General features: G+C 48.0%; 1 protein-coding gene across 5 annotated transcripts in view; it reads right to left on the bottom strand.

Moving 5' to 3' along the window:
• Nucleotides 1-222: 222 nt before the first annotated feature.
• LOC121676140 (discoidin domain-containing receptor 2-like) overlaps nt 223-16,304 on the bottom strand; it is a 50,432-nt gene continuing 34,350 nt past the window's right edge. For 4 of the 5 annotated variants that reach the window (XM_042052240.1, XM_042052237.1, XM_042052236.1 and 1 more), the window contains 10 exons: nt 12,991-13,237; nt 11,844-11,936; nt 11,190-11,347; nt 10,747-10,942; nt 9,363-9,607; nt 6,938-7,059; nt 6,395-6,592; nt 4,538-4,772; nt 2,944-3,093; nt 223-1,809 (listed from right to left, as the gene is read on the bottom strand). In XM_042052240.1, the coding sequence (XP_041908174.1) occupies nt 1,669-1,809; nt 2,944-3,093; nt 4,538-4,772; nt 6,395-6,592; nt 6,938-7,059; nt 9,363-9,607; nt 10,747-10,942; nt 11,190-11,347; nt 11,844-11,936; nt 12,991-13,237 (1,785 nt within the window). In that variant the 3' untranslated portion in view covers nt 223-1,668. Of the gene's footprint in view, nt 1,810-2,149; nt 2,188-2,943; nt 3,094-4,537; nt 4,773-6,394; nt 6,593-6,937; nt 7,060-9,362; nt 9,608-10,746; nt 10,943-11,189; nt 11,348-11,843; nt 11,937-12,990; nt 13,238-16,304 lie in introns of all 5 variants that reach the window. The other variant, XM_042052241.1, reaches the window with a different exon arrangement.

Below are 16,304 nucleotides of genomic sequence, written 5' to 3'. Positions count from 1 at the left end.
CCAAGGAGCAGACACAGCCATGCCACGCTCCATCCTGGCATCTGCCCATTCAGAAGCAGGGTGTTTCTTTTAGCACAATTATCCCTGTGTTGTAACCACTCAGGCATTCCCCTCTCAGCAGTGCCCTCTCACAGCACAGCCAGCCAGTCATCTATGCTTGTGGCTAACATGAAAATTATCTTTATAATCTTTACTGGAAATACATCTTATGCTGGATTCTACTTTTTAAACAAAAAAAAAAAAAAAAAGCCAAGTGCTGAGCTTTCATCTTCTCCCAGCTTATGAAATATTTGGTTTGGTCCAAAGTATCTTGCTAAATGATTAGAGAGGGAATAGCAGAGTATTCCCCAGGCACCTGGTAAATCCACAACGGATTCATTGTAGAAACACACTGAATTCTCTAACTCGCTCCAAATGGATTTCAGAGCCCTCTAAAACCCTCCAGAGAATGAGCTGTTTGTGACAGGACACACAAAAAGCAACCCCAAGTTCAATGAGTAACAGGCCCCGCACTGAGACAAAGGACAGGCCACAGCAGGGGATGTGCCAGCCCAGCCCTGGGGCCTCCTGTGACACAGCAGTGACAGAGCCTGGGCTCAGCTGCCCCTGCCTGGCCATGGCACCAACCTGCTGCACACCTGGAGAGGAACCTCGGGCTCCAGACACACATGTGTGACCTGCGTGCTCCTCCCATCCCTCTCGTGGCAGCTGTGACAAGTGACAAAGAGGGTTCTGCTCAGCCATCCGGTTCCACCAAATCTAAGTTCCCTCTCCCACGTAACAGCATTGATTTAGAGATCTCATATTGATGGGTAATTATACAGGATTAATTGCACATCAGTCCATTGTGGCTACAAGTTCATTAGGTTAATAAATCTACGTAGTGACAGTAGTACAGTATCGGCTACTTCTCAATACAAACTCCCTACCCTAACCTTAATTTGTAGGTCAGAGGAAGACCTTCTAACACAGTGACCTCCCAATGACCTTTAACATTCATTTTCAAAATCATTTTTTCTAGAAAACAACAACAAAAAAATCCAGTGTGGGGAAAACGCACATATATAACCAAAGCAGTGCTTAACAACCACAGGAAAACAGAACATCATCTTGGACTCTTGTTTCAGCATCTTCTGTAGACCCTGGCAGTGTCACTCCCAAAGGGTTCCTAAATGCTCCGTCAGTTCCCAAGTCCATTAAACCATTTCCCAGCTCCAGATGCTTCTGGTCTCTCACCATTGTAGCAAGAGCACACAGAAACACTTGCTAATGTGCACAAGACTTCCATCTGATTTCATGGAACAGCTCTAGAAGGCTGCAGTCTTTCCTTCCAGAAACCTGCTCTCGAGTGGCAGCGCTCTCACTGACCAGGCCTTCTCTTCCAGCCAGGAGAGAGCTCCGAGTCCCTCCAAGTTTTACTCATTCCTTTTGCCCAAAGGTGTATGGGTATCCAATAAAACCCCTCTCACAGTATTCCCAGGAAATGATTCAGAAGAGGAGATGATTTTTTCAACCAAATGAGATCCTCTGGTCCTGTGTGTCAGACCATGGCCAAGAGAATGAGCAGCTGCCATGGACATCCCAACTGAAATAGGGCCCAGACTGTGAGGGACAGGCAAAGAGACCCCAAAGTCACTCTGTTCTCAACAGTTTGCCTCTTTCCTGGAGTCAAATGTTTGATTCCATTTGTTCTAGCAGGAACTGGTGGATCATGTCAAAAGTGGGACGATCTTTGATATCCCTGCTCCAGCATTTCAGCATCAGGTCGAACACAGGGTTAGGACACAGAGGAGTCTGGGAGAGATAGATCTGAAAGGAAGAGAGTCATGGTATTTCAGTGGGGTTTTCACAAAAGAACTGAGCTTTTACTAAAGTAACACCAAAAGACAGTTTCATTCCAGGTTTATAAGACACAGCCACCATGCAGTGTTTGGAATCCATCCAGCCCCAGTCTGGCAGCAGAGTCTGGACAGAGCCTCTCAAACAGCACCACGGACACTTTGCCAACTTGACTGATGAGCTGGTCACAAAACAGGCCTTTGTCCCCCAGAAAACATCAAGGCTTCTGAGGGATTTGTCTCCCAAGAGACAGCAAAACACAAACCAAACCCAGATTTACCACAATAAAATCCAAGTACTTTCAACTCACCGTAGACAATCCATGAGGCTTTCTAAGCATTGTGACAGCTTGTTAGCAGAGACAGAAAGAACACCTTTTAGAGCTTATCTACAGCACAGCTGGGCAGAATGATTTCATTTCTCCCTCTCATTTCTTAGGCTCACTTCTTTTAGGCTCTTGGTTAATCATTAGTATTTGGGAGATGGTGAGTAAACCCCCCATCATTTTATTTCCCTTTATTCCCTGGTGCTAAAGGTGAATTTTGGGGAGAACTGTTCTGAACTGGCACTCCACAGCTTTGGGTACTGAGGAGATGGAGTGTCCTGTACCACTGGTATCTATTGAGGGCAGCAGCAGTGGGGACAAAATGACACAGAAAAGCCCTTCAGCAGCTGGAGATGGCCAAAGGCTTCCTGGCATATGTGGAGATACTACAGGGAGAATCTAATCCCTGGGAACTAACAACTGCTCCTTCCCACCTCAACTCCCTCCTGCTTCCTCATCTTTCAGAGGCAATGCTGGTGGGAGAGTGCTGACAGAGGAAAGGAGCACGAGGATTGTGTGGGAGAGCCTGGAAAAGCTGCAGACAGGGCAGAGTGAAGTGGTTTAGAATAGGAAAGAAGCAGGACAGGGCAGAGAGATTCTTCCAGTGAGACTCCAAGAGAGGAAAATTGGTGCAGTGAGCCCAGGAAAAGGGGAGGAGAGGCAGGACACAGGTGAGAAGTTGAGTAGATGCAGAGGAGGTGAGGGCAGCGGGGAGGCCCCGGGAACACCCATCTGGATGGGAGTGGCTGAGTGAAGGAGGAGCCTGCTGCATTCCTTACCTGCCTGCCCTGGCTCCGGAAGAACTCCCCCGTGTTCTCGATGACCTGCTCGTCCGTGAGGAGGCTGTAGGGCTGCTCCTTGCACAGCACAAACATCTCCCACAGGGTGACCCCGAACGCCCACACATCGCTGGCTGTGGTGAACTTGCCCTGTGGACAGAGAGGATCTGCTCAGCCCAGGTTTGCTTTCAGCAAAGCCCTTTCAGTCTGCACCCTCTGCAGCTCAACATGAGGATGCACCAGGGAAAATGCTCCAAAAAGAGCCAGCACAGCAGGTGAGCTGCTCCCAGCCACACACACACAAGGATGACAGGGCTGTTTGTGGGGCAGGAGTAGCAAGGGGGGTCCCACAAGCCCTGAGAAGGTTTTCACAGGGGCAAAGCTTTGTAACAGGGAGCAGGTCCCAGAGAAGGCCAGAAACTTCTGTCCCTCCAAGAAATTCTGTTTGCAGCAGAATTAAATGAACTGGGGGGGTGGACAGCTGCTGCCTACCTCCACCCAAAACAGCAGAGCTCACAGAAAAGCCTTTGAAAGGGAAGCAAAGCCCTCAGGGTGAAAGCAGAGCCAGAGCAGACTCCAGACTCTTAGAGAAAGGCCCAAGACAGTTTTGATTTTTGCACGTGTAAGAAGCCAGTGACAATCTTCTTGCAGTCCCTGTTTTCTGTCTTCAAAAAAATGTGCCCAAACTGGCTGCGTTTGGAACAATGTGTTTCTGGAGAAGTAAAAAGATTGCTCAGAAAATAACACAAAACACTTGAGGGGCTGGAGGGCCCGTTTGGGCAGAAAACACCCAAGCCCCACTTCACCCAAGCTTATCTGGCAACCCTTGCAGTCTGTCAAGGTTTGGAAGATGTTCACACAGGGAAGATGGGAGTGATTTATGGTTTAGATGCAGCTGTAACCAGGAAGAGGGTGGTCTTTAGGAAAGCATGGGCCTGGCAGCCTTTATAGCAGAGGTAACTGCAATTTTTCCTGGGTGCGTGGAGAGCATGTTGCAAGAAAGTAACTCACCAACTACTATGAGAAAGAAATACTTGGCTAAATATCCTCCAGAGTGGAGGTGTTTGCGCTGTGGAACAATCTGAGGGGAAAAAGCAGGACCCTTAAACATGAAAAAACCCCACAAGCTGGCACTCGAAAAACTCATGAAGTTTTGTCCCTGCCCCTCTCAGCTTCCCAACTGGGGAAATAAGCACAGAGAGGCAACCTCCTTACAATTCCAGCAGGAATGTCAGGCACAGAACAGAAACCAGGCCCCAGAGCAGCTGTGGCTGCCCCTGGATCCCTGGCAGTGCCCAAGGCCAGGCTGGACATTGGGGCTTGGAGCAGCCTGGGACAGTGGGAGGTGTCCCTGCCCATGGCAGGGGTGGCACTGGATGGGCTTTAAGGTCCCTTCCAACCCAAACCATTCCATGACATGCTGTATTTCCAAGGATATGAGTGATGTCCAACACAACCCCGTGGATTTCTCACCCAGGGCCAGGTGCAGCACAGATACTGGTGGTGCAAGGGCTGGCACACAGATGTGTCACTGCTTCAGGGGCACAGTGAAAATCAGAGGCAGAAAGGAGGAGAGGCTTTGTGCAGTGCCTACCAGGAGGATGCTTTCCCAGGCCATCCAACGAATGGGCAGCACAGCTCTCCCCTGGATCCTGTAGTAATCCCCACTGTAAAGGTTCCTGCTCATGCCAAAGTCTGCAATCTTGATGGTGTAGTTGTTCCCCACCAGGCAGTTGCGAGTTGCCAGATCCCTGTGCACAAAGTTCAGAGATGCCAAGTACTTCATCCCCGAGGCGATCTGGGTGGCCATGTACAGCAGGTTGGAGTGGCTGCAGTAAAGGAAAATAAAACAAAGAAAAATCAGTGGAGTTCCCCCACACTCAGGACTTTATTGTATGTGATGGGTTAGTGACCTGTTGGTTTATTTCCTGCCATAACAGTGGAACTAAACTCTCATTCCAGGACATGAACGGCCAAGCTCCCAAGCTGAGTAAGCAGGAGCAGACAGGCTGTCCCTGAAATTCAGGCCTTTACAATCTGACATCCTTTAGATTTATTTTTTTTTTCAATATCAAACATTAATTTCGAGATTTTCAAAGAGTTCATGCATCAAAGCACCAAATTTTTTTGCAGAGAGACATGAAAAATGAAGCTCAGAATCTCATATCTTAAAAACCACTTAGCCTGGTATTTCAAACAACACCACTATTGAATGCTTATATTAACATAAGTGTGTCACTTCACATGAAAGAGAGTTTACTTGGTTTTAAATATGCTAAACATTACTGAAAATAGAAACAGATGCATTTCCCATCTAATTTAATTTTAATTCCTCCATTAGCGAAATGAAGATGGGATTAATAAAGCTGCAGGATACACAGACAGGGTTTGGACCATTGGACTCTCAGCATTCTTCCCACACTATTGCTCTGTGCTGCTCAGCCTGTTTCCCACTGCTGCTGCTCAAATGCTTCACACGACCAAGTGCTCATCAGGACACATCTGATAAACTGCTCCCAGTTTGTATTTCTCTAGTAAAGGTCAAAAAAAAAGGTCTTTGTCACCAGAACACGAAGAAAAGGGGACTAATCACAGAATCATGGAAGGTTTGAGTTGGAAGGGACTTTAAAGATCATTTCATTCCACCCCTGCTGTGGGCAGGGACACCTTCCACTATCCCAGGCTAACACTCCTGACAGGTCCTGGCAGCAAGGCTGGTGCTGTCTGGCCATGGTAAGAGCCAGCCACCTCCTGTCCAGCACACCAGAGCTGGCTCTGCCTGCCTGCCTTGTGCCTGAACCACAAATCTGTGCAACCCTTTGGGGAGGAACACACCAAAGGCTCAGCAGTGCTGCAGCTTCTGGTCAGTGCAGGGCTCTTTATCAAGCAGAATGTATTAGTCCTACATCACTCTCCTCTGAGGACAGCATTTCTGCAATAGCAGAGATGCTTTTATGTCAGATTTAATCCTCCCGTTGAGGAGGGAGACGAGTGCCACTGCTGACAAAAAGTGGTTTTCTCTGCCAAATATTCTCCTTCTGTTGGCTGATGAAATCTTCTCCTTACTGAAGCTCCACACTCAGCTCCTCTCATGCAATATTTTTTGGACACCAGGGAACATATGAACCTACTTAAAAGCCTAAGAGACATTATTGATTTTCATCCCAAAATTCTTGCTGTAATGCAACTGCTTTTCGTATTAATGAAATATTTGATGCAAGCCCACTAACATAAACAGATGGTCACCTCAATAAATACATCTAGGATGGTCTCTGTGACCAGAACAGCTCTGTCAGGGACACTTCAGGGGAACACAGAGGCCTCAGGAACAACAGCAAGCAGGACTGGTGTCCATGTGCCATGGCAGTGGCCAGGCTGCAGGAAGGTCCCTGCTGGGAAGGCACAGCAGATAAAACTGATTTATCCCAAAAAGACAGGCAGCTTCTCTTACGTGACACAGGGGATATTGTTTGAAATAGCAAATTTGCTGTAGATCTCCCTCTGGGACAGGAACTGGTTGAGGTCTCCGTTCTCCATGTACTCTGTTATCATGCACAGGGGGTCGTCCCGCACACACACGCCCAGCAGCCGGATGATGTTCGGGTTCTTCAGCCGGGACATGATCTTGATCTCCTTCAGGAAATCATTCCTTGTAAACCAGAAAACACCTTTGAATCCTAAACCATTCCTGAGGACAGCACAAGTGGTGTGTTCCCAGCTCAGAGCAATTCACACTTTGCACACACAAGTGTGAAACTGGTTCTGAGCTCGTGTTCAACGCTGACCTTTCCCAGCAAACAGGATTAATGCAGCATTCCAGTCTGACATTCCAGCTTCCCCTACCCCCACTCCCTGCTGTGTTCTGCTCCTTCCATGAACACATGGAACATCCACCACAGACACACGACACTCCCACAGCAGTCCCCAGGGTTAACCTGTGCTTGGGGAGCATTTGTTTTCCTCCCCAGCTGGTTGGCATTGCAGGTGCACTTACCTGGCTGTTTTGTTGACATCTGATCTCAGCATTTTCACTGCCACAAGTACTGGCTGGTGAGTGAATTCTGAGGATGAGACTCCCAGGAATTCCAGCAGGCCATCGGCTTCACAGAGGTGCACCTGCAGGGCAGAAGGCAGAGGCAGCTGTAAGAGCACACACGGGCAGAAAACCAGAGGAAAACAACATCCCAGCCAGGTCACTGCTCCGTCACTGCTGGCAGAATGAACAAGTGAATGATCAGCGAAGGTGACACAGATGTGATGAGAAATGACCCAAGGGCTGGCCCTAGATCCTGGTAAAATGTGTCCAGGATGTAGCCCATGACACAGGAGCACAGGGATCAAAGCCAGATGTGCCCCCAACACTACAGCACCTCACACAAGTCCAGAACCATCAAACCATGGCCTGGCTTGAGGCATTGCTCAGACTTCACTGAGGAGCATCCAGGAACTACAGCCAGTTATCCAAAATCCTCTAATTCCAGAGGAAAAAAGAGGAGAAAAGCATGTGCATGTGTGTCCCTGATATGAACACCTCACCTGTGCATATACCCAGAGATAAATAGACAAATACTCTAATGACTACACACAATTCCAAATGTCTTCCAATAAATTAATGATTAAAGATATAAAATTGCTGCCAGGGTTGTACAAGAAGGGGTGACAAGACACTTGCTTAAGAAGTTACCAGAATATGCATCCAAATGGAGAACAGGGTGGGGAAAGCAGACAGACCTGAGGGTGTGGATGGGAGAAAGGACTGGAAAAGGGGAGCAGACTGGATGTGTCAGTGAAAGACTTGAAGCAGTGAGGGGAGTGTAATGGGAGCACAATGAATTTTGTATGAAGGGAGCAGCAAGAGCTTTTGTCACAAGCATGGTGAGGAGAAAAAATGAGAGAGCAGAGAAAAATGGGACAAAGCTGCAGAACAGGAACAAAGGTACAAAGATGCTGCTGCAGTTCCACAGAGAATGAAGCTGCTGTGGGGAAAGTGCAGCCACGAGACCTCAGACAGGGAAGAGCCACAGGACTAAGCACAGGTAATTCCGAGGTGATGTGTCACCAGGGAGGGGTGGCTGGGAGAAAGGAGGAAAAAAGACTGAAAGGAAGAGTGGAGAGCTGAAAGAAGCAATGAGCCCTGTTTCTAGGAGCACACAGAGCCAGAGCAGTGGAGCAGAGCACGTGATGGCCAGTTTGGTAAGGACTGAGGAGGTGAGAAGGAGAGGCAGGAAAATGTGGTGCAGCACATTTGCCAAAGAGTTTGTGATGCATGGAAAGGAACAGGCTCTGAATCCATCCTCAAGGAAAATGAGGATGGGAGAGCAAATCTCCCATCAACACAAAGGTAGAGTTATTGCAGTTACTAGAAGGACAGGCATGAGAGGAAAAGAGAAACCAGAAGCAAAACAATGAGAAAATAACTCTCTCTGTGTCACTTTTGGAGCACAGAGCAGGATCCAGGCAACAGCAGAAAGGGCTGCACTGACAGCCAGGTGAGGAGGCTGAGGATGTCAGCACCTTCCCAGCACACAGAGTGAGCCAGGAAGAGGTGAGGGGACAGGGAAGGGGCTGGGGTGTCAGAATGGAGGAACCACAAAGATGAGCACATCACAGAGCAGGAAGCAGCCAGTAAAGGGCTGTGCTTGCCAAAATGTAATAAAGAGACAGACTTTAAGGCTGTGAGTGAACAAAAGCTGGGAAGAAAAAAGACAGTGGAAAAGTGAGAGCAGGAGAGGGAAAGACCTGCTCAGGATGGAGCTACAGATGGTATGAAAATGAAGCAGGGAGAGAAGAAAAGGCGAGGTGAAAACACTGACAGCTTGAAAGGAGCTCAAGGAGCAAAGGGAAAGTTTGGCAGATGACAGATGTGTGCATCATTCTGCCTGAGGCTGCTGACGAACTGGGGCTTGAGCAAGCAGCAGTGCCAGAAAATGAGGGTGCCACAGTGCTTGGGAAATGTCTTTGTTTGGATCAGTGCACAGAGCACCCCCAGAAGCTCCATCTATGGCTGAGAAAGCTGTTTTTACAGCAAGGATCGGTGTTAGCTGGACTTTGGAGAGTTTTCAAACCCACATGCCTAAAGGTGGGTGACAGCCATCACATTTGAGATGTCCATGGAAGACATGAAAGCCTGGATTCCCACCCCTAGGTGGGAATTAACAGAGATACAGATAGCAAACAGAAAAAGTTTGCCAAGTTCATCTATTGATAAAGACTCCTGTGGTACCAAGCAGAGCCTCAGAGCTGACAGGGGCTCAGTGGCTTAGCCTGAGGGACATCAGCTTTCCCCAAGAGCAAACACACATTTTAACTAAAACACTGGAATGCAGACCCCTCAGTCCCACTGCACAGCAGCTCAGGAGATTAATCTTTGCCAGGCACCTCCTTTCTGCTGGAGGAAAAGCAGCAGAGAATGGCTGTACCTCTCCAAACTGTCCTTCCCCCAGCTTCTCCTTGAGCCTCAGCTGCTGCCGGGGGAATTCCCCCACAGAGATGTCCTTCTTGGTGAGGGAGTCCACGGTGAGGGCCGGCACTGCGTACATGTTGTTGCCGGTCACCCCCTGCAGGTGCACGATGTCCGTCTCGGCGTAGTGAGGGACGTTGTTCTGGAAGCCTTGGTGAGGGGTGGACTTGGTCAGGTCAGGCTCAGCATAGTCCCCACTGCACACTAAGGGGAGCCAAAGACAGGTGAGTCACACGCTCATCCCTCAGAACCAGTGTGTCCCAGTTTCCACTCCTCCCAGTCCCACAGCTCTGGGAATTCGGCCGCCTGCTACCTCCCACTGAGGGACACCCACACGGGAGACACTGCTCTGTTTTAATCAGGGCTTCAACCAGAACAAGCCACGGAATACCTGTGAGCTGCTAGCAAATTCCTGCTCAACACAGCCTGTTCTAGCCAGTCATGAGAGCTACAGTTCTTGTCCAGACAGGGAGGCGAGTCTGAAGTGATTTTCTGTTTCTGATTCATCCTAAGTACAATCAGTTCCCATTACCTGATGCAGGGATGTTTTTCACAATGTCAAACTTGCTCTGGATTCCCTCCTGCTACAAGAACTGATCGAGGCTTCTATTTGCCATGTCCTCCGGTAGCAAACTCCTCTCCCTCTTACAGTTATTCACATAAATATGGGATAATGCTTTGGAATTAACTCCCTGTATGGTCAGTACTACACAGAACATTTGTTCTGCTTCAAATTCTTGCCCTGGCTCAATCCAATCAGTCTCCCTGTGCAGAATAATGCTGGATCTTAGCAACTTGTCAGTGTGAGGAATGCAGCACTGCCCTTCCATTCATTGATCAGCACTGCCCTCACCGAGTACAAAACACTGTTGGAAACATTCCCTTCTGTGTGGGTCCAAAAGCTCCCCAGGGGCTGGAAGCCAGGACACCACGGACAATTCCCTGCTCTAGTTCCTTCTGGTTTTTCTACAGAAATTTCAAAGAGCCCTGGGTGCAGAAAAAGGTGCTAAAGGTCTTCTCCCAAGAGTGCTGCAGGCAGCAGCTCCACAAACGATGTGTGATTGCTTTGACTGCCCAAACCAGCTGCTAAAAGATGACCTGGGTAATACATAAACAGTCTTCAAACAAAAAAATAAAAGGCCACCACCCTCTAGTGGGGCTGCTGCTCCAGCTGTCACAGTTCCATGCCGAAAAGTGTCAGAGCTCCACAATACTGCCTGAGGTCCCTGGGTTATTGCATTGCACAGGAGTCAAAGGTGGCAACTTAAACAAGTGGCACATGTTACAATCTGACAGAAATAACAAAAGAAGAAACATGCAGTTCTGGAGACTGATGATGTTACCTGAATCCTCTGCACTTTGGGAGAGCTCTGGAAGCTTTTGGAGCAGTGTAGCTGGCTGGTGATATTCCAAATCCAGTGGGAAAGCACGTTCATAGGTGGGATTTGACTGGTGGATCTGGGTCTGGTTGTTGGCAATGGTGTAGCTGTAGAAGGAGAGGCGAACGGTGGCATCCTCCTCCAGGATTCGGCGTGGGGCCTGCAGAGAGAGGGGAAAAAAACCCAAAACACTGAGGCAACACTCAGTTGTTAAGTAATGCCTTGGCTGCAACCACAGCAACTTCCAGTAACATCTTGGACAGGGCTGGCATCCTTCCCTGCTGTGGGAGCAGCTTTAGCTACTCCATGGAGCTGGAGAAACCCTGTGCTTTTCATACAGTTCTGAGCTCATTAGGGTTAATGATTAGTTCTGAATTTGTGTCTGCAAAATAGCCCCATTGTATTACCTTTTCCAACCTTTTCTGAACATATTGCTTCCAAAGAATGATGATTATAATCATCAGGAGCAGCAGAATAATAGCCACAAGGCAGCCCACGAGGATGGAGGTGTTGGAGTCATCTGCCTTCTCCCCTATCCAGGTGCTGGTTACAGAAGATGTGGTTCCTGCAATCACAGAGAAGGAGAATCTGGGGTTAAAGCACCAGAAGTTTTCTGTGCTGGCCAACTTCCTACAGTCTGGTACAGAAAAGACCTTGGGCAGCTCCCTGAGCATTAACATCAGCTGTGTTCACATTTTGCTCTTACCAGAAATTCTCATTTTGGAGGCTCAAAGAGCTAAGAATTGTGCAGAGAACTTCTGCAACCAAACACAGCTCTGAGCAGAACAGATTCCTGCAGTGGATCCATCCTAGAGCAGACAGTGCTCAGAGTTTCACTGGTTCCATCTAAGCCTCACGTTCAGAGGCAGCTCTGGCCAGCTGAGGGCAGGAGGACCAACTGAGGCTCAGGGGACTGTCAGATGCTGCCCTGTGCATAAGGCACCACCCAAACCATCCCCAGATCTCCAGAAACGGACAGAAAGACCACGTTAACTGGGATGTTCCTGTGAAACTCCCCAACACTTGAACCCTTGACACGGCCAAGTGGCAGAAGCCCTTACCCCAGGTGCCTTCAGTAACGTTGTACTCCGTTTCCAGGAGATCCATGGTGCTTGTGGCTGCCGTAACGAAATTGGGATTCACACTCTCCATGTCTGGGAAAGGAAAGGGAATGTGTCAGCCCACCAAAACCTTCCTGCTCCTGTCAGCAGTCCCTGCAATCCCAACCCCAGCAGGAGGGTGCTGGGGTCCAGGCAGCAGGTCAGGAACCCAGCAGAGGGGCTGCTGTCTCCAAGGTAAGCAACAAGCAGCACTGAGGGCATTCCTCTCTCAGGAATGTCCTCTCACTACAGCTGATTAGAGACCTTGGAGCCAGATCTTTTCCTGCCAGTCCTTGGTTTTCTCCAAGACTCTTGTCCTTTTCCTTTCAGAGCCTTTTAAAGCACCTCATGGCATTGACTTCTACATCATAGTTAAGACTTGAGGTAAAAAAAAAAAAAAAAAAGTCAGCCTCTATTTTTTAATAATCTGCTAAACTTGATCTCCTCATCTCTAGATATACTTGAATTATTCATAACAAAATACTTGGTAAAGAGAAGCAAAAATCAACCTCATAGCCAGCAGGCAGCTGGGGAAGTGGAGGCAGATATTGATATCTTCAATCTGGTGACCAGTGACAGCACCCAGGGAGCGGCTGGAGCTGGGCCAGGGCAGGCTCAGGATGAGAGCAGGGAAAGGTTCTTCCCCCAGAGGGTGCTGGGCACTGCCCAGGCTCCCCAGGGAATGGGCACGGCCCCGAGGCTGCCAGAGCTCCAGGAGCGTTTGGACAGCGCTGCCGGGGATGCCCAGGGTGGGGCTGTTGGGGGGTCTGTGTAGGGCTGGAGTTGGACTGGATGATCCTGGTGGGTCCCTCCAGCTCAGGATATTTTGTGATTCTGTGATCTGTTTCAAAAAGAACAACTGCTCTGCAGCCCAATTTTTGGTTGCCCAGGTTGTGCTTCTGCACATGTGCATCAGTGTCAGCCTGGAAAACATCCACCCAACCTTTCAGCCCCTGCATCGCCCTTCCAGTGCCTGCACAACCCCCTCCTTCCCATTGTGCAGCCCACAGTGCTACAACTCCTGTGAACCCCACATCTCCTGCACTCCCACGCCAGCTCTTCTGCTCCCTGTGCTTCTCCAGGCCTGCCTGACTGCAGGAGCACTCACCTGACTGGAAGGAGATCTCGCTCATCATCATCCAGGTGTCGGCGAAGTAGAAGCGGCACAGGATGGCCTTGCCCACGCGCTGCTGCAGGGGCACGGTCACAAACCTGGCACTGGGGTTTTTGTCATCCAAAACCGTCGCCACCCCCACAGGCTCGGGCTCCCAGTCTGCGATCAGGCGGGGTTTGAACAGACACTCCACCCTCTGGAAAATCTTCACCCCCTTGGAAAACATGTTGTTACAGTGCACCTGGGAAGAGGACAATGGACTAAATCAAGCCCCAAGGATGTTCCGTTCATGAAAATTCTCCATGCCCAGTATCTCCCTGTAAGAATGCAGAATGAGTGACTTGTTCCAGCATGCAATGGGAACACCTGTGCAAAAAGCTGCTCTGGAACAGCTCTGAACTTTACCTGCAAGAGCTACATTCATGGTCAAACTCTGGCAGGCTCTTCAAAAGGCCCATATAAAAATCAATCAAGCAAACCCTGTACTAATCTAAAGCCTTGCAGACCAATTCTCTTTGAACATTTAACCTAAGAAGGGAAAGAAAAACCACGCCTAAACTCTTAGTGTTAAAAATGTGATATTATTCGAATTGCTTGACATGAATAGCTGGAATTGTTAGGCCACAAGTTGAACTTTATCTGAACTACATGGTTCTGTACTGCAAGTCAAATATGGATTAGAGTAAACCCTGGAACTAATAATCTGATCATTGATAATAGGAAACATGGATTGTAGTGAAACTTGTAGGTAACAATCTGACCATTAATAATAGTTAGAATAAACAAAGCTGCAGCTTAAATATTAAAGATCAATAACTGGAGTGGACCGCCCACAGATTGTGGTCTGTGAGCTGTAACAACCATGTTAAAAAAATGAACTACTGAACCCACCAAAACCCCCACAGAAACCCATCTCAGAGGCCAGAGTGGAAACAATGACACAGCAGCCACTTGGCAATGAAACAGCGAAGCAATGAAGAGCAAGGAGAATCCAGACCCTAATACTGCTCTTGGATTCTTCTTCTGTCCCTCTTGGCATGAGAGATCCCAGGGATTTCTTTGTGGTCCCTCTTTTGAGGTACCAGCTCGAGCTGTGAGATGTCACAATCGATCTCTGCCATTAGATGAGGTTTGTCTTCTAAATTTCTTTAGCATTTAGAAACTTTTGGCACCTGCAGTCTAAGCTAATGGCTTCCAAAAACCACAAACCAGTACAAACTCAAAAAGATACTCCCCTGTGACACACACCCTGCTGTGGCTGCACCTTGAATACAATCAAGGATCTGAGTTTTATATGAGGTTTTTTTATGAGTTTTCTGAGGGGAAAACCCTCACAATAAGCCTGCATCCATCAAGCTCTCCTGGTGGCTCAGCATCAGGTTGTCTCTGCTGCAATTGCAGCCCTGGTTTAGCTGGAGACACTGGAGTTTAACTGCAATCACTGTGCTGGCACAACAGCACCTCACTGAACAGAGACACCCTCTCATCTCCCCGTTGCAGCTCCACAACCCGTGCTCACACTGAGCAGTTCACAAGCACCTCCCAGGCTGACTCCACACCTCCCTAGCTGGGGTGTGTTTTACCTTCCAAGAGCTGGGAGCAACTTTCTCTCTCCTTGCTCCTGGGCTGCAGCATCAAAGTGACATCTCCATCACCACCAAACAGGCACTCCCCCAGGCCTTCAAGAAGCAGGCTTTGGGAAAAGGGACAAGCTTTGGAAGCTTCCTTTATGCTGTTCCACTGTCAGTCATCAATGCAAACCTTACCCAGCTCCTTTTCAACACCCACCACAGAGTTCTGCCACGCAGACCTGAAGCTCAGGACCACAATCTCAGCACTGTGGCCACTGATCTGAACCAGAAGAAACAAGGTGACTCAAAGTCTTCAGTATCCCTCAGGCTGCTCCATTCTCACAGCCACAGTGGTCCAGCCCTCCCCAGCGACTCCAGGAATCATTTCCTAATGGCTGTGGAGGATTTGCCATGGTGACAACAACAGTTTCTAAACCACCTACAGCCTTGAACCCTATTAATTGCTTGGCCTCTGCAAGGTCCTGCAGTGAAAAGCAGTGAAGCAGTAATGAGGACAACAGGCCTGATGAGCAGCAAAAAGACAAAAGGAGGGTATTTGCATATAATTAGGACCAGATGAAGCGTAGAAAACATTATTCAATAAGGAGAAACAGTCATTCATAAGCAGGCAGGAAAGCCTGACGCCTGGAATATACAATTTGTGCCATATTTGGGCAGGAGTTGGATGTGTTTCCATCCTGGACTGATACAGAGACATTTTCTATTGCAAACATCTCCTACTAAAGTCCAACTTTACAGCATGCAAGCCTATGCAAGGCAGTTGTGATGTTACTAACATTTATTTTTAATACTTCCTCAGATACTGGGGAAGCCCAGAGGACTGGGATAAAGCTAACAGGTAAGAGGATGCAAAAATTATCCACAGACCACCTGGCCTGCACAAAAGAAATGCAAAGCTGAAAGAGGCAACATTCAATAAATAATGAAGATTGATTTATGCTAATCAGAACAGCTTTTTAATTAAGTGCTGGATGAAGTAGCTGTTTTTATGATCTGATGTGTTTGGTTTATCAGGATGCTTGTGTTTACAAGACAGATTTTTGGAAGGCATCTGTCCCCAGTGTCCCAGTGTGGGCTCATGTATTATATTAATTTGATTAAACATTGTCAACTAGTAAATGCTACAAATTTTAAGGCACAAATTCTTCTCTGATTTTCTGACAGGAATGAATTCCTAAATCAAAATTTTTTGCTACTCTTTTTCAATGACCTCAGGGAGACAGAAGAATCAACAGCAATAAAATAAACTAAACAGGAGGGAGGGAATTTCCTAAAATAATCTCAAGGACTGACTCATGTCAGGGTAGTGAACTCAGGGACAAAATATAAGTGATGCTTTCCACACTGGACTTTTATCCTGGACACTAATAACTTGGAACTGGCTTTTAGCATGATCCCAAAGCTTTAATGACCACTGGCTCCCTCTCTTTTGGCTTGGAGGATTAATATCATCACAAGATTCACAAACAAAGAGGAATCATCCAAAAGCAGGAAATTGGTACCATTCTTTTGTGCAATTTGATAGAAAGCCTGCATCCAGGTCCAGATTCTGTACCTCCAAAAGAGTAATCAGCAAAGAAAGAAAGGACTGGGAGACAGCTCCAAAAACGACCCTTGGTCTCACCAGGAAGGCATTGAGAAGTCCTGCCAACTTAGTTTACTGAAGCAAAGATTAAGAGAGTGGTTTAATCAAGGTTGAGAAGCAGAAGATTTCTG

This window comes from Corvus kubaryi, unplaced genomic scaffold, assembly GCF_017639235.1.
Source record: "Corvus kubaryi isolate FWS band 111438036 unplaced genomic scaffold, C.kubaryi_AGA036_p1.0 78, whole genome shotgun sequence".
Classification (NCBI taxonomy): domain Eukaryota; kingdom Metazoa; phylum Chordata; class Aves; order Passeriformes; family Corvidae; genus Corvus; species Corvus kubaryi.
The sequence above is the reverse complement of the archived record's forward strand: the minus strand, read 5'-3'. Positions and strand labels throughout refer to the sequence as shown.